Consider the following 19,145-nt stretch of genomic DNA (forward strand, 5'->3'; position numbering starts at 1 on the left):
GACAGGATGTATTCACACCTATCCCTGAATGGGGGGAGTCACCAATAGTTTCCTACTTCCTGTTTCTAGATTAACCATTGCTGCACAGCACCAGGGAGCCAAGTTTGATTTCACTTTTGGGTGACTGTCTGTGTGGAGTTTGCACATTCTCCCTCTGTCTATATGGGCATCTTCTGGGTGCTCTGGTTTCCTCCCATTTTCCAAAGATGTGCTGTTTAAGTGGATTACCAATTCATATCAATAAACAATCCATGACAGTATTGCCCTTCAAGTCCTAGTTCCCACATGAAAGAAAGTAAATGAGTCCATTCTGGCAAAATCTTAGCCGTGATGAAAATGTACTATGTACCACTCAGGGCTTTTGGAGTTGTCTCCTTTCTCTATTATATTTTGTTGCATGCACTGCCCAGGATGAAAGCAGGTGGTCTTACTGATGTACACAGTGGGCACTTCTCGTACTGCTGCAGTTACCAGGATAGTGTTGCGCTACACCTGCTATCATCAATCTGGTATTTCACCTGAAACAAAACAATTAAGAGATGTGCTTCTGGGGCATAGAGTCATAGAGAATGTACAGCACAGACACAGACCCTTTGGTTCAACTCTTCCATGCCAACTAGATATCCTAAATAAATCTGGTCCCATTTCCCAGCAATTGGCCCATATCCATCCAAACCATTCCTATTCATATACCGATCCAGATGCCTTTTAAATGTAGTAATTCTACCAGCCTCCAACATTTCCTCTGGCAGCTCATTCAGTATTGTGTGCAGTTTTGGGCCCCATATCTCAGGAAGGATGTACTAGCCCTGGAGCAGATCCAGAGGAAGTTCACGAGAATGGTCCCAGAAATGGAAAGCTTAACATATGAGGAATGTTTGAAGCCTCTGGGGCTATACTTATTGGAGTTTAGAAGGATGAGGGGGGATCTAATTGAAACTTTCAGAATACTGAATGGCCTGGACAAAATGGATGTTGGGAAGATGCTTCCATTGGCAAGAAAGTGTAGGACCCGAGGGCACAGCCTTGGAGTAAACAGAAGACCTTTTAGAATGGAGATAAGAAGAAACTTCTTCAGCCAGAGAGTGGTGAATCTATGGAATTCACTGCCACAGAAGGCTTTGGAGGCCAGGCCATTGAATACGTTTAAGGCTGAGATAGATAGATTCTTGATTATCAAGGGGATCAAGGGTTACAGGGTGAAAGGAGGAGAATGGCGTTGAGGAACTTATCAGCCATAATTGAATGTCAGAGCATACTTGATGGGCCAAATGGCCTAATTTCTGCTCTTATGTCTTATGGTCTTATGATCTTAATACATACACCACGGTTTGCTTGAAAATGTTGCCCCTTAGGTCCCTTTTAAATCTTTCCTCTCTCACTTTAAAGCTAAGCTCTCTAGTTTTTGTCTCCCCTATCCCAGGGAAAGGACCTTGTCTATTTACCCTGTCTGTGCCCCCCATGATTTTATAACCCTCTACAAGGTCACCCCTCAGTATCCAACACTCTGGGGAAAGTGGTTTCAGCCTATTCAGCCTCTTCCTATAGCTCAAACCCTCCACTCTTATCGGCAGAAACAGAATGTGAGTCATATAGCATGAGCTGAGACTATTGGGAGTGGTGTCACCCCATGACACTCTTTCCTTTTCCGGGAAGGAAAGTACCAAACTCATTGCTTTAAGATTTCCCCATTTACAATCTATCTGCAGAGGATATTCTTGTACCAAACCCTGAACTGACACACAGCTGTTGTTTTTGTGCTTAGCCCAAATAGACATTGATGTCACATAAAGGCACATTCCCTTCATGAAGGGCACTTTATATTGTTCTCTATGCAATTAGGATTAGGGGCTTCTTAGACTGTGACATCCAAATAGCTGAATTCCTGATCTCTGACTTTTACACTTCAACTACTCTTTGCTTTGGGAATCAATTCCAGCAGCATTTCCTTTTCTATCTGCTTTTTTGTTCTTTATCTTAGGTGATACCTTATGTTACTTTTTTCTCAATAGTAACTTGTTAAGTTAAGCTACACCTTTCCCATTTCAAAATCACACAACATTTAAACAACAGTGTTATTGGGCGGTCATGTTGTCGCCAATATTACATTTATTTTTCTTCAAAACAAACTTTTTTCTGTATTCACTGAAATTAAGAATTCATTTCAGTGTAATTTGCTGAATTTCACATGTTCACATGTTCATGTGTCTACGTGTTATATTGTTTCAGGAAACCTCATCAAACCTAAATGAACTTAATTTAGTTTGTTGGTTCCAATTTCTTGCAAAGATTGGATCAAATTCTTGAAGTTGCAGGGAATCTTTTAACAACCAAAAGCAAAAGACAGAAAAGATTCATTCTAATTGAAACAGAATGTGTTAATCCAGTGACATGAAATCTTAAGCTGCTAGTAGAAAGATTTAACTTCCCTTTGTTCGTTTCTCCAAATAAGCAGAGCAAAGCAATTCTGATCCACCTACTTGCATCAGTCTACATATCGAAAACATTAATTCATGAATAAGGAGGCAACTTTCATTTTTTTCAGCATAGAACTCTGTAATGGATTAATGTCAGTTTTCTCCAAAGCGTTGTCTTTTAGCTTCGCTCTCAAGCTGATTGTGGTCAAACATACTTCATTTTAAAATTTTGAGCCCACTGTATCTAAGTCAGACAATTTGTTTTCAATTTCTGAGCAACAGTATACAGATTTAAAATTAACTTTGAGAATTATATCAGGAACAAAATATTTAACTTTACAAGGTTTCTAAACCAAGGTGAATAAAACTCAGGATTAATCATAACCACTCCAAACATCCAGATTACACGATGAAATATTAAAGAAAAATTGTTTCAACATATGTGAACTTTGTGTGTGGATTAAAAATCCCTTTGTTTTAAGAATATTTTGGAGTCATAACTCTGGCCAGTAACTGTGGTTCCAGGACTCATACCTTCTCACAAGCTACACTATATAAAAACCAAAAGAACTGCAGTTGCTGTAAATCAGGAACAGAGTTAACGTTTCGGGACACCTGACGAAGGGTTACTGGGACGTGACCTGAAACGTAAACTCTGATTTTTTCTTCACAGGTGCTGCCAGACCTGCTGAGCTTCCAGCAACTTCTGTTTTTGTTCCAAAAGTTACACTACTTTTTGTTATTTTCAACCAAACCTCTAAAAGGCAGTAAGGTTATTTCCCAAGAATAACCTTAATCTAGTTCACCCAAATGAAATGAAGCTTGTATGCTTCCACATGCAATGCAATAGATTTATAATTTAACTTTCCAGAACATTAAACTGAGAAAGGGACACTCAATCACACCCATGTATCAGGATTGGAAGCCTCCTCACACTTACACACAATCTATGCAACACTCAATCAATTTAGCAACATTTTGCTTTAATTTTTTTTCTGAACTGTTAACTCTTCCTCCCAAATGAGAGGTGTAAAGGGATCTCCAAGTTCTCATTGACAAACCTCTCACATTTTCCTTACCTCTTGAGTGTTGGACCTTATTATACCCCCATCCCAGAAGGATCCTTCTCAAAATTCTGTTCATCTCAAACAAAATGTTTGCTTTTGAAAAAGTAAATCTCGTGTTTTGTCATGAACTCTTCTTTGATCAATGTATTATAATTATGCACCAAGACATATCGCACGCATTAGATACCAAGAGCTTTTATGTCCCCTCCGCACTCACTGTCCACCCCATATAAGAGAATGCACTGCAGAGAAAATTCTCCACTGGCTAGAGTCATAAAAAGTACAAAGGAAAGTGGTTGGAGGTTAATTATTTTAGCCTATTCCTTTCTACCCAGCATCTACAATGCACAAGTCATGTACATGAGAAAATAATTCTTACTTGCCTGGACTTTCTCTTTCACTTTTTATTTGTCTGAATGGGTGCAGCTCCAACAACTCTCATGAAACTAAACACCATCCAGGACAAAGCAGATCATTTGATCGGCATCCCATCCACCACCTTCAACCATTGACGCACAGTAACAGCAGTGTGTACCACCAAAAGGAGTCACATCATAAATCACTGATGTTCCTTGAACATGATCTATCAACTTATGATCTCTCCCATCTGGAGTGACAGGGTAGCAGGTGCATGGAAAGTCCCCACCACCTATGTATTCCCCTCTAAGCAACACACAGTGCTGAGATGGAACTGTATCATCATTCCTTTTTTGTCGCTGGATCAGAATCCTGAAAATCCCTCCCTAACAACGCAATGGCTATCCTTAAGCCCTTGGGAGTATAGCAGTTCAAGAGGGTCACTCATCATTTACTCTAAGGTAATTAGGAGTGGAGAGTAAATTATGACGAAACCAGATATGCTGACAGTCCATGAGTAAATTTTTAAAAAACTATCTTCGATAGCCACTCACTCTGTATCCAGCATGTGTAAACCTCAAGATGACTTTGAAATGGGAATAAAAATTGAACTTCCATTGAATTATCCATCTAGTTAGTACACCCTGGGGTCCAGGGTGTACTAGCGAGATGGATAGAGAACTGGCTGGGCAACTGGAGACAGAGAGTTGTAGTGGAAGGGAGTTTCTCAAAATGGAGAACTGTGACCAGTGGTGTTCCACAGGGATCCGTGTTGGGACCACTGTTGTTTGTGATATACATAAATGATCTGGAGGAAGGTATACATGGTCTGATTAGCAAGTTTGTAGATGACACTAAGATTGGTGAAATAGCAGATAGTGAAGGGGAATGTTGGAGAATGTAGCAGAATATAGACAGATTGGAGAGTTCAGTGGAGAAATGGTAGATGGAGTTCAATCCAGACAAATGCGAGGTGATGCATTTTGGAAGATCTAATTCAAGAGTGAACTATACAGTAAATGGAAAAGCCCTGGGGAAAATTGATGCACAAAGAGGTCTGGGTGTTCAGGTCCATTGTACGCTGAAGGTGGCAACACAGGTCGATAGAGTGGTCAAGAAGGCAAATGGCTTGCTTTCATTCATTGGTTAGGGTATTAAGTACAAGAGTTGGCAGGTTATGTTACAGTTGTATAGGACTTTGGTTCGACCACATTTGGAAGACTGCGTACAGTTCTGGTGGCCTCATTACCAAAAGGATGTGGATGCTTTGGAGAGGGTGCAGGGGAGGTTAACCAGGATGTTGTCTGGTATGGAGGGCACTAGCTATGAAGAGAGTTTGGGCAGATTAGGATTATTTACATTAGAAAGATGAGGTTGAGGGGGAACCTGATTGAGGTCTACAAAATCATGAGAGGTATAGACAGGGTGGATAGCAAGAAGCTTTATCCCAGAGTGGGAAACTTAATTACTAGGGGTCACAATTTCAAGGTGAGAGGGGAATAGTTTAAGGGAGATATGCGTGGAAAGTTCTTTACGCAGAGGGTGGTGGGTGCCTGGAACGCGTTGCCAGCAGAGGTGGTAGAGGCGGGCATAATAGTGTCATGTAAGATGTATCTAGACTGATACATAATGGGCAGGGAGCAGAGGGATACAGATCCTTGGAAAATAGGTGACAGGTTTAGAAAGAGGATCTGGATCAGCACAGGCTTGGAGGACCGAAGGGCCTGTTCCTGTGCTGTAATTTTCTTTGTTCTTTGTTCTAACAATCTGATGCATCTGTCATTTATAGACACTTCAAATTGTGTTATAACCAGGTGAGGAATGATGAAGTGAGTGTTTTGTACCTTTACCCCTCATTTGATAGGAAGAGATTTTTGCTTTAGAATTTAGAGAGGATGTACTTTGCCAATTCTGCATGTGGCCCAATATTTACATTTTAAAGCCATTAAGTATTTAATTGGGCAGGCTAAAGAACAAGATCGGTAGCTTGAAGCTATTTTCTCCTATAAGCTATTTGTATAATCATTCATATAATCATACACATCCATCTGGACCTGCAAATACTTATTTGGCCTCATTAAAAGACAAGTTGACAGGGGCATTACAGTCCACATGCGTAAAAACAAAGGAGTATACAATTTGAAATTCCTTGGCTTGTCTTGAAATAGTGGGTTCAATATTATGGCCACTTAGTTCACATATTGTGTTATTTGGAGCAAATTTCTACACTTAAGGTCCGAGTTTGTAGTCAGATTTATCTCCAGAAAAAAAAAATTGCAGAACTGGGCACGCCACATCCAAAGCAGAGAATCAGACATACTTTCTCAGGCTGGCTTCACTATAGCATTATCATCATTTGTTGTCCAGATTAATAAATACATTGATATACTGTGGTCATCTAAATATTCCAGAGATACTATTATTTGACACCTGCGGCAAATAGTGCTTCAAAGCATGTGATTGCATTGGAATGTCTCATCTCAGAAATATTTGAAAATTGTTCAGAGTGCTATAAATCAGCAGAATGCTCCCCAGGTTTAATTGCCTCTTTTCTTGAGTAATTTGCAGTAGTAGGTTCTCTGGCAGTCTTTCTTAAAATTAACAGGCGATTGACTGTATAGGATCTCTGCAAGTAAAATTAAACTTTTTTTTACAAAATATGTTCCCATAACAATTGAAAATAAAATCTTGTTTACTAAAGCCATTCAAAAATTGTAAATCCTCTCAAATGACCAAATCTGTTATTAAAAAAATCTAACACTTATCCATTTATCAAGTGAGAGACAGATGATCCTTTAATAACCTCATAAAATCATCAAACAAAATTTGAACATAGTCCCCTACAAGTTTAAGTATTTCAGATGTTTTTCCAACTCAGTCAAGCATGTTGGATAGCATGGGGGATTTTAGCTATGAAGAAAGGTTGAATCGACCAGGTTAATTTTCACTGGAATGCAGGAGGTTGAGGGGTGACTTGATAGAAGTTTATGAGATTGTGAATAACATGGATAGACTGAAAAGTATGAGTCTTTTTCCCAGGGTGAAGAGATCAATCACTAGGGGACACACATTCAAGAAGCAGGAGGGAGAGTTTAAAAGACATGTGCCGTAAAAGGCAAGTTTTTCACACAAAGGGTGGTGAGTGCCTAGAATGTATTGCCAGAGGAGGTGGTGGTAGCAGACACCATTGCAGCATTCAAGAAACACCTGGACGAATACATTAAATGGTAAAGGAATAGAGGGATACAGATCCTGTAAGTGAAGACCGTTTTCGTGTGGAAGGGCAAAATGTGTTGGTGTAGGCTTGGAGGGCTGAAGCGCCTGTTCCTATGCTTTATTGTTCTTTGTTCTTGGACCACAAAGGGTTATGAGTATCTCCTGGCAGTCTACCACGCAGAAACACTCAAAGGACCAGGTCAAAGCTATTAAATACACGCAGAGATAAGGTGCACAGTTTTTATTTCAACAGTAATCTGGGTTACCATGGTGATTTCAGTTTGAAAACAATTCACAGAGAATGGAATTTTACTTCAAATTCTCTTGAGTTTCACAACTTTAATTATGGTTTGGTGGGACTGAAAGTAACAAATTGTTTTCTTTGTTGCCAAACACACCAGCAGCTGGCACAATATCTGCTGAGCAGAGCCCACCCCCTCTTAATTCAGCAGTTACCAGTACCTGTTGGCTGTCCAATATCTCTTTAAACTCCAATATCCTGAGCTGACTCACAGTGATCTTCCTCCTTGTGTCGGCCTCTCAATTGTCATGTTTTTGTTTGTCATGACTGATGTTATATTTTTAATCTGTTGGTTTCTCTCTAGGAAGCAGCCCCTTCCCTTTTCAAATTACAGAATCCCTACTGTGCGGAAATACACCATTCGGCCCAGTGAGTCTGCACTGGCCCTCTAAAGAGCATCCCATCCGGACCCCACATTTACCATTGCTAATCTTTCTAGCCTACAAAGCCCCAGGATACTACAGACAATTTATCATGGCCAATCCATCTAACCTGCACATCTTTGGACTGTAGGGGGAAACCAGAATACCCAGAAGAAACCCACACAGACATGGGAAGAATGTGCAAACTCCATACAGACATTCACCCAAGTCTGGGATCGAACCCAGGTCCTTGGCAGTATGAGGCAGCAGTTGAAATCACTGAGCCCCTGTGCTGCCCATTTAACCCTGATAGTTCCCTCTCTATGACACGGTCTCTCCTCTTTTACCTCACATTGTTTATTAAATTAGTTTTAATTTCCATGAGAACAGTTAAAGTTATATCTTCTTCTTGAGCAAGGAACCCAAGGAAGCCCACAATTATGGCACCACAGCATCCTTTAATCATTGTACTCATGGATTTGTACTCTGGTCTAGATCTTAGAATTGTCTCATCAGTTTCGAGTTTCGAATGTGAACCTTCCTACTGAATTGGTGGTAAAATAAAAACACTCACCCTTCCTTTGATGTCAGTGTTCAACGCAGTGTCACCAACCAATCTTATGAAATCACCGCTCACAATACCAGATTGTTGTGGGGATTTTAAAATGGCAAGTTTAGAGTATTGTTATTATAGACTTTATTCATGCATATGCTCTGCACATGTTTCACCTGATTGTCCAGAACAGCTTCATCAGTTGGAACGTTTCAGTTAATAATCCTCAACTTAATACGGTGCCACCCCCTCTTATCTCAGTCTCAGCATTGGGTTTCTGCTGATCTCTATGGCAGCTTGATCTTCAGGTTTTCATTATCCCCTTGTTATCCAGCTGATGTTACTACTAGAGAAGTCAGATCCCAGGCTGAAAGCTGGCTTGATAGATCACTATGTTTTTTGGTTTGAATGTGGTTCTCTCTGCCTGAAACATAAGCATGCAACAATACAGATTTCTTTTTGGCAATGCTACAGATTTTTAGTTTGCAAAAAAAATGAAGATAAAATTGAATAAATTGAACTTTTTATATATAACACAATTTTAAAGACTTTGTATTTCACTGTGTGCTTCAATCTCATTAATCTCAATAGGACTCCTTTACAGTACACACACCAAAGAGAATTCCCTTCCCCATCACTTTGATCGGTTTTGACTGAACAAATGCTTCAATTTCCAGTCTAGAGAATCTGATTGCCTTTTCTTGAATCTTAATAAAGCTGAGTTTAGACTTTCTCAGCTTCAACTACGCCCTGAAGCATGTTAAAATAAACATTCATTCAGGAGCAACTTTAACATTCAGCTTCAACCATGGCTTCTATAAACTTGAAAGCTAAAAAGGTTTCTTCAAGATATGAGTGTTTCTTCTAAACCAAAGCAGAAAACAATTACAGATCCTTCTAACTGAAGCCTGATACATACCATTTACTCTGTTCACTCGTAAAACGCACCCAAAAACCCTATTACTTTGCAGGAAGTCTGTCTCTTTTACTGTGTTTTAAAATAAATCACTGCGCCAATAGAAGTATTTGTAAGTTAATTATTAAACTCCATAGGCACAGACCAAAGACATGTGCCACTTGTTCAAATTCTAAACTCTAAGGTGAATACATTAGTATGTTTATGAATTACACACTTTACATCACAATAGCAATGGATAATTTTTCCGACTAATATTCATCGTCAGTTTCCCACAGGAATGGAAACGTACCAGAATTCTGACAGTATTGGCTATATCTCCCATCATACCTCAAGAAAGTGCTCATAGTGATGTTTTCCCCTTGTTAGTCTGCATTTAAGTCTCATCTTAATCAATTATCACTTTTCACTGACCTTTCTGATCCCTCTTTATATTGCTTCTGGAATCATTACTTTCCAGCTATAGGACAACTTTACATCCCAATGTTCTTAATCTGCCAGCTTCATAGCCAGTGTCCTGTTCTCCTTCTGGAAAATAAATTGAATTTTAAGATCCCTGCCTTTCTCATCACTAGCTGAAATTTGATCCCTTAGCCTGGTAATTATTTTTCCTTCCTTATCAGCTTCCCTTTCCCTTGCCTCCTCAGTCATGAGCTGATTTCTCAGAAGCCTGATATCATCCAGGTTAGAATAGGGGTCTGAGTGAAATGGCTTATGGTGAGGTGTGTCTGGATCAGGTGACAAGTGTAGTGAGGCATTATCTCAATGTCAAGATCATCTTGTTTCATCTGTTATGCTTTTAAGAGACGGAATGGTGAAATTATCACTAGACAATGGAGAGAAGCTCATTGACAATTATTATTGATTATTACACACATTTTTAGTCCCAAATGTGCCTCTTTGATATTGACTCCCATCTTACCAACCTCGCCAAACCAGCTTGACATTAGGAAAGCTTGACAGGAAATCAGAGCGTATACCTAGCAGATTCAGCTCAGTGCTTGCTTTGAATGACCTCTATGTTAGAAACTGGGCAGCAACATCTCAAGGCACACTCCATGGGGAGTGGCCACATGCATCCCCCACATCCACAGACATTGATATCTGACTTATGGCAGCCCCTTACACCCTTATGATACATATCTGATTCACTTGCAGGATGCTTCTATCATTGTTGTTTGTCTACAACACAGACACTGCGCATTCAGGGACATGCATTCAGCTCAAGGATTTCACGAGGCTGCAACCCTGGGTTCTTCACTTAATATCACAGCAGCTAATCACTCTGAGCTTCCCTGGATGCTCTCAGCATCCTTGCCTTCAATTGCCTTTTTGAGCCTTTCCCCCTTAGCCAGAGATACCAGCCTCATAGTACTGATTATTTGCCTTGCCATTTAGCACAGACAGAAAGCCATAAAGCTTCTAAGTCAAGTCAATGGGATTAGCTTTCACCCAGGGGGTCCTGATACTGTAGTAAGGGGCAGCTTCCAGTATCAGTCCAGGAACATAGAAATGGTCAGTGAATCACTTGGGTGCTCAGAGTTAGGATTCTGTCTTCATAAATAGTGAGGAGCTGAGTTTCAGGCACCACACTACCTGCCTTGCCTCTTTCTGGCCTACTGTGGGCTGTTTCCTCCTGGATTGTGAGACAGGGACGTATTACAGGAGATGAAAGTGAGTGGCACAGCTGTTATTGTGGGTACAGGTGGGGAGGTGCCCTGAGCGAATGAGTAGGCATCACAGAGGGCATGCACTGCTACTGCTAGCAGAGGTTTAGGTGGGTAAGAGTATTTCATATCATCCCTACAGTGTGGAAACAGGCTTTTTGGCCCAGCAAGTCCACACTGACCCTCAGACCATGACACCCAGACCTGTGCTCTTATAATCCATCTAATCTACACATCCCTGAACACTATGGACAATTTAGCACGGCCTGTTCACCTAGCCTGCACATCTTTGGACTGTGGGAGGAAACCACAGCACCCAGAGGATACCCACACAGACATGGGGAGAAGGTGTGAACTCCACACAGACAGTCCAGAGGGTGAATGCAAACTGAGGTCCCTGTCACTGGAGGCAGCAGTGCTAACCACTGAGCCACCGTGCTGCCTTGAAGGAATGATGTTGCAGGCAATAATGAGAGTCACAGAGCATGAACTTTCATGGGAAATAGGTGCAGTAGCAGAGAGAGGGTGGGTGTGAGGTAGCAGAGAGAAGATGATGAAACTTCTGCTGACGGAGTGGAGAAGGTCATTCGCCTTCTTACAGTTCTAGGCATTCCCCCAAATGGCTGAGACTGCTTTAAACCTGGTAGCAACCTCGAGCCAGGCTGACATGGTCTTGTTTTTTGGGCTTCTGCGCAGTTGGATGGCAGAGGAATTTCTACATCAGTACCACCCCATCCAAAAGATCCTCCAAGTCCCTGCTGCACATTGGGTGAGAGTTCCGTCATCTGCCATTCCGACAACTGATATGAGGAAACGTAGGTCAGCTGAGAACTGAATCTGCCCGTCCTGATGCACAGTGGCCTTTTAAGGATGGCATGGGCGTGAAGCATGATAGGGAAATCTGAGATATCTGATGAGTGGTGAGATTTACTCTAGGAACGGCATTGTGTGGAAATTGAACATGAGTGACACCATAGGGGTGAGGTAAATTATTAATGAGATGAGTTTGGTAAGACAAGGCAAGAGAATGTACTAGGCCTCATGATGACAAACGGTCTCAAATTCTTAATGCAAGTCAGACTTAGCCGAAAAATAACATGTAGCTCACAGAACCAAGGGAAACAGCAGACAACAGCTTGCAAACTTAAATGACAAAAGGAATGATGGTGCAAGGCAAGTTGATCAATGAAAAGAAACAAAAGATGGATCCTGTGTACAATTGATGACAATAGAATGATCAAAAACACTGGCTGCCTGTAAAAAAACTGGAAGCAGTAGTTGTCATTATGTAGATCAGAAGCTGCTGTTTGGGGAAATGATTGAACGTGATGATTTTCCAAATTGAAAAATACCTGCCACAACATGATTGATGGCTACAGGTACACCTGGAGTTCTCCAACCACCCAATACTGTAGTATGTCATAGATCATGGCAGTTTAATGAAAATTTTATGCTTGGAAATTTGTGCATGACTATTTTCCTTAAAGGTAAATTCTCCTCTATTAAAACTAGAGAGAAAAATTTGAATCAAATATGAAAGAGGTAATTATCTCTAGCAGGAGTTGTGCCGTAAAGAACAGTTTGTATGTGATGTGACAGAAAATGTAGGCACAACATCCTTTTAGATTCTGCATTTTTTCAGTTAGTGATTTTTTTTCCTAAATATTCATACTTTATTTCTTGTTAAAAAAAACACTCCAGTGAGAGTTTTTATTAATTTTTCAGCACGAGGAAATTTGCCAGTTTCCTTCTCAGAAGTTTTATAAAGGGAAGCTGGAAACTGATCCTACGCTTGCATGTCGTTCCCCAAGTGTCTTCTATCATCGTGGAAAGATGAGCTGCCCGATAATCTTTGGGCATATCCTGGGAGATGAAATTAGTTTGATGGTTTCGACTGAGGAGGGAAATGAGAATTCCAGAGCAAACAGATTGGAGGCTGAAAAAGCTGTGAGTAGTTTTCGTTTTCTTCATTCTTTCACGGTATGTGGGCATCATGGACAACGTGAACATTTCTTGCCCATCTCTGATTGCCTTTGGACAGAGTTGCTTGTTCGGCCATTGCAGAGGGAAGTTAAGTCTCAACCACGTTGCTGTTGGTCTGGAGTCACCTGTATTCCAAACCCCCACACCCATAAATCCCAAAAGAGTCAGTCAAGGACGCATCTCTGTCAATTCTGCAACCATTCAGCTCTTCACAGCGTTAATTGGCTGCAAATGAGATGTCGGCCCCTCGCTCAGAAGGAAGTCCTGACTCTGAGACCAAATGTAGTAGGAACTGCAGATGCTGGAGAATCTGAGATAACAAGGTGTAGAGCTGGATGAACACAGCAGGCCAAGCAGCATCGTAGGAGCACAAAAGCTGACGTTTCGGGCCTAAACCCTTATCAAAATGTCAGCTTTCCTGCTCCTATGATGCTGCTTGGCCTGCTGTGTTCATCCAGCTCTACACCTTGTTATCTCGGAGACCAGATGGTTTGGCTGCTTATTGTTCCACCAGTGAGAAAAAAATACACTTGGGGTTTGGAATGCACTGCCTGGAAATGCAGTGGATGCAGGATCAATTGAGACATTTTAGGCGACATTGGACAACTATTTGAATAGAAATATTGCAGAGGTATGGAGGGAAAGCAGCAGATGGGAAGTAGGTAATGATGCTTACTTGAAGAGCCAGTGCTAGAGTAATGAGCTGAATGGCGAAGTAACATTTCAGTGATTCTGAGTCCCAAGAGTACTGTAGTCAGGACTACACGATTCTAAATGCCAAAGTTCAAGTCCAGGGAGGTAGGGATGGTCTCCAAACAGGGAGGTCCAACCTAGGAGTGAGTGCAAGGAAGATGGAGGTGGGATGTCAATGGAGAAATCAGGGGAGAGGAAGTGCATTAGGGGACAGATCATGTGGGAGTATTGGGGTTGCCTGATATAGAAAGGCCTTTCCTGCCCAAGGTGACTTTCTGAGCTTCAACGTGTTCCTGAGATCCTCCTGTCAACCTGAAAACTGAGGCCAAGTAGGTTACAATTCTTAAATAGTCACTAATTATTCACCTGGTTCAAGGCAGTGAAGCCTAATCTGGTGCTACCATAAAATGATGCACTGATGGGGATGGGTAGTGCATAGGCCATCCAGGGAATCTAATGAGCACGCTCCATGCCTGTAAACCCACCAGCGGGGATTTATAGTATTCAGTCCATGGTTCCGTGCGGACACTGCTTCTTTCAGTCTTTATTACATAGTGTTTCACAGGATACAGTCTTCTCTTCCTTTTGCTAAAGATTTTATCTGCTGTCCTAACAGGACTGGTTAGTTGTAACAGCTGGACACTAAAATTAAAATTTTATGTATGTCAGTGTTCTATACATAATGAGGAGTGCTTGAACTTGCAATAAAACTTCTTAAAAAGCTATCTTTTTCCAGCACAGAAAAGAAAGCATTACATAATTTCATAGAACATGGAACAGTACAGTACAGTACAGGCCCTTCAGCCCACGGTGTTGTGCCAACTTATTATCCTACTGAGATCAATCTATCCTGCATACCCTACATTTAACTATCCTCCTTGTGCCTATCCAAGATTCGCTTAAATGTCTCTAAAGTAACTGACTCCACTACCACTGCCGGCAGCGCATTCCACACGCCCACTGCTCTGTGCAAAGAACCTACCTCTGACATCTCTCCTATACCTTCCCCCAATCACCTTAAAATGATGCCTCCTCATAATAGTTATTTCCGCCCTGGGGAAGAGTCTCTAACTATCCAGTCGATCTTTGCCTCTCATCATCTTGTAAATCTCTATCAAGTCACCTCTCATCCTTCTTCACTATAGTGAAAAAAGCCCTAGCTCCCTCAACCTTTCCTCATAAGACCTGCCCTCCAGCCCAGGCAGCATCCTGATAATTCTCCTCCTCACCCTCTCTAAAGCTTACATATCTTTCCTGTAATGAGGTGACCAGAACTGAACACAATTTTCCAAGTGTGGTCTAACCAGAGCTTTATAGGGCTGCAGCATAACCTCACAGCATTTAAACTCAATGCCCCTGCCAATGAACACCAACACACCATACACCTTCTTTACAACCCTATCAACGTGGGTCATAACTTTGAGGGATCTATGGATGTAGACCCCAAGACCCCTCTGTTCCTCCACACTGCCAAGAATCCTGCCATTCACCCTGTATTTTGCATTCAAATTTGACCTTCCAAAATGAATCACTTACCACAATTTCTTTACCATCATGAGTACAGTTCTGCTGAATCTTTTGATAATATTAGTAATTCCTATCCTGCGTACCACATTGAAACTAGAGACTCAGCTAAAGCATGGAGGATTGCAGATCACGACCGTGTGCCAACATGGGCTCATGGAGAATGGAAAAAACATGTCAGTTGTTGACAAAATTACTAATCACATTGATTACTATCAGAGCATTTGAGAACAAACTTGTGAAAATTAAACATGAACATTATATATCAACAAATCCCTATCTGGTAAAAGATGTCATGTGGATTGAAGTCTTTTTCTGTCACCATGAGGCGTACTAATTGTGGTTAAAGACATATACTTTATACAAGAGCTGGATCTGGTGAAGAGAGAATAATCTGTGGTAAGTCGATCTCTGACTTGAAAGTTACACCTTCCTGTATTCACTGTCTCCGTTTTTCCATTTGATGTACAGGTGTTCATTGTGAAGCAGTTGACTTTCGCCAAAATCAAACCAAATGAGATTGCAGTTTTAACACCCTACAATGCCCAGGTGTTGGAGATAAACAAACTACTCAACACAAAAGGAATTACAGGAGTAAATGTGTGTACCATCATAAAAAGCCAAGGTACTCGTACATGTCAACTTCACCTCCTTTGTAAATTTTGATGGCAACTATGTTGCTTATTTCACAGAATACTTTTCCAGTGTGATGATGGGATATTTTAACCTGCCGGAGTGTGAACATAGGAACAGGAATGGGCCATTCAATGAAGTCATGGCTGATATATGGCTTAATTCCATGGCTTAACCTCCCTTTGGCTCATATCCCTTAATACCTTTGCTTAACAAAATTGTGTCTACCTCAGATTTAAAATTACAACCAGCATCAACTGTCGTTTGTGAAAGCGAATTTCAAACATCCACCACCCTTTGTGTGTAGACGTGATTCTTAACATCCCTCCTGTATGGTCTGGCCCTAATTGTCAGACTCTGCCCTCTCATCCCAGCGTAGAATTAGACAGAGGATCTTGGTAAACAAACCAAGTAGCTGCTGAAGCCTGCACTGCCATTCTGTTAGATTTTGGCAGCTCTGTAACTACCACGATCTTATTGAACTGCTAGGCAGGCTTGAAAAATCAAATGGCCTTATTCTGCTTGAGTCCTGTGAGCCTATGTTCCTACCATATTTACTCTCTTTCAACTCATATCTTTCAACACCAGAATTCCAATTGGAAAATCTTCCCAGCATCCGTATTCTTTTCAGTTTGAAATTTCTGTTATTTAATCCAAGCCAAGAACAAAATAGCCCCGATAAGAATCTCCGTCTACCCCCACACTTCTGAATGGGCTGGGGTTTCTTCCCCTGGAACATTGGAGGCTGAAGGATTACCTTATAGAAGTTCATAACATCATGAGATGCACGGCTAGGATGAATAGCCACGGTCTTTTTCCTAGGATGGGGAGTCCAAAACTAGAGGGCATGGGTTTAAGGTCAGAGGGGAAGATTTAAAAGGGACTTGAGGAACAATATTTTCACGTGGAGAGTGTGGGGAGCGAGCTGTTAGAGGTGGTTGGGGAGGCGGGTACAATTACTTTTTTTAGAAGGCATTTGGATGGGTACATGAATAAGAAGGGCTTAGAGGGATATGGGCCAAATGCTGGCAAATGGGACTAAATCAGTTCAGGATATCTGGTTGGCACAGGCGAGAAGGATCAAAGGGTCTGTTTCCATGCTGACTTTATGACTGAACATTCTTAACAAATTCACTTCAGAAAAATTGAACAAATGATGCCTTAAGTTATTTGGTGTTGGTGTAGACTTTGTACAGCACCTAAAAGCAAGTATTTACCAATTCTGGACAATAAGTTGTCTATTAATTAATCAGGAGGCAATGTTTCAATTGACAGTGCAGCCTACAACTATCAAGGTCACCATGCCCCTTATTTTTTAATGCACTACAAACATTGTAGTCTGTGGCACGTTACAGAAGTGACAAATCACTGTTTGCTGTGCAACACTGTGGCAGCAAGGTGAATGAGACTGTCACTGTCAGGAGAACATGCACCAGATTCCCATAGAATAAATCAGGAGGAAAGGACAGTAAACTTTGACTAGACTGTAGATTTTCCCATGGACTGAAGTATCAGAGTCTGCACAGTGTTTCCTGAATGCTTCCTTGATTGGAATTCTTTTCAACACCAATGAAAATCGCTCCCTTTTTAGGCAGTTTGGTTGCAAACACTAATGGTGCATCATGTAAATCTGTAACTAATTTCCAGACATCAATCATGGTTTGACTTATCTGCACCAGGCCTCTGTGTCACCATTATACCAACTTGGAGGTGCGGCCTGGATACCTGTTGACAAGGGATAATGCCTTCATGATTTTTTCTCAAGGACAAAGTTATAAGCCCAATGTGTGTACCCACTGAGAGCCATTCCACACCAGATATATAATTGAGCAGAATATTGGTTTACTGTCCGTGGCCATGATTTGTGACCAAATACTGCAGGCTGCAGAATTTATTAATACTGAAGGAGGAACCCTTGATGTGTGGTGACATGAAATGGAGGAGAAGAAGCAGGTGATGTGAAGACCCTGTGACAAGGCGTGAGGAGAGGACTCCAGGCTATAAAACCAGGGTAAAGAACAGCAAGAATTCAGAGGTGTATGGGACAGTGGGAGTAAGAGTGAGAGATCAAGCAAATCATTCCTGTCATCCAGAAATCAGTCTGCTAAAACTTCATTGCTCTCTCTTAATAGGAGGCCTTTTCAAATACTCGCAGGGTTTCTGCTGGGGCTTATGTAGGAAAATTGTTGGCTTTAGTTTGGACTATATTCACTCAAAAATGAAGGGAGATCTCATGCAAAATTTTAAATTCTAATAGGACTAAACAGGGTAAACGCAGGAAGGGTGTTCTCAATGACTGGGGAGTCCAAAACCAAGGATCACAATCTAAGGATACAGGAGAAGGCTGTTTAAGACTGAGATGAGAGGAAATTTCATCACCCAAGGATCAATGAGCCTGTAGAATTCACAGAACATGGTTGAGGCCAAAACATTAAATGGTTTTAGGGAGGAGATAAAATAACTGTTAGAGCTAATGGAATCAAAAAGTATGAGGTGAAAGTAAGAACAGGGCATGAAGTTCAATGATCAGACATGACCATATTGAAGAGCAGAGCAGGCTTGAAGGGCTGAATGGCCTGCTCCTGCACCTACCTTTTATGTTTCTATGTTTAAAAGCAGTGTCAGCACAAAGCAGAAAGTTTGTTAGTGAGTAAGTTGTTTTTCTCCACCTTAAAGCTGCATTGACAATTAATAGGAGTTCTGGTTTTCTTTTAATTTCTTACTTGGCTTAAAGTTAGGCTAAGAATATTTTAACTTGTTTAACTCTGAGGGTTGTGAACTTTTGGCATTCTCTAACACAGAGGCCTATGGACCCTCAATTTGAGGATGGTTAAGCAAGAGTTTGATAGGTTTCTGATTATCAGTGGGATACAGGACTTTTGGGATGGGATGGGTAAACGGTATTGAAGTGTTCAAGCAGACATGATCACATTGAGTGCTGGGACAAGCTCACACACTGAATGGCCTTCTCCCTTTCCCGTGATCCTTTGTCCCTAACTAATGGCAGGGGAGCTCAGGCCTATGTGTGGCAGCCTGCAGTATGTGGGAAATCTTAGATGCTCCTGTCAGTCTGGGTGACTACATACAGGAAGTGCCATGGGGTTGACAGCCTAAACACCAAATTTCAGAGTCTGAGTATTGGCTGGAAGCATTGCAATGTCTGTCTGTGAGTCTGAGAATCACATGGAGAGCATGTTTCAAGAAGGTGCAGTCAGAGAAGGAGTGGGCGACTACCAGTTAGCAGATGGTCACATAAGCCACAGAGTGCACCTGTGTTTTCTGTTTTGGAAAATGATGAGAGTTACAGTTTCTCTGGGGACTGCAGCCAGAGCCCAGCTGCACAAATGGAAGGACAAAAAGAGAAAAGGCAATACTGGTAGGAGACTTAAGACTGAAGGCTACAAACAGGCAGTTCTTCAGCCACAGACATGACTGATGGTGTGTTGCCTGCCTGTG

General features: G+C 41.4%; 1 protein-coding gene across 3 annotated transcripts in view; it reads left to right on the top strand.

The window, feature by feature from the left end:
- The window catches only part of helz2a (helicase with zinc finger 2a), a 109,840-nt gene that overhangs the window by 75,320 nt on the left and 15,375 nt on the right, over positions 1–19,145 (top strand). For all 3 annotated transcript variants that reach the window (XM_048550288.2, XM_048550287.2, XM_048550289.2), the window contains 2 exons: positions 12,582–12,803; positions 15,528–15,681. In XM_048550288.2, the coding sequence (XP_048406245.2) occupies positions 12,582–12,803; positions 15,528–15,681 (376 nt within the window). The remainder of the gene's footprint in view (positions 1–12,581; positions 12,804–15,527; positions 15,682–19,145) is intronic.

Source organism: Stegostoma tigrinum, chromosome 19, assembly GCF_030684315.1.
Source record: "Stegostoma tigrinum isolate sSteTig4 chromosome 19, sSteTig4.hap1, whole genome shotgun sequence".
Lineage (NCBI taxonomy): Eukaryota > Metazoa > Chordata > Chondrichthyes > Orectolobiformes > Stegostomatidae > Stegostoma > Stegostoma tigrinum.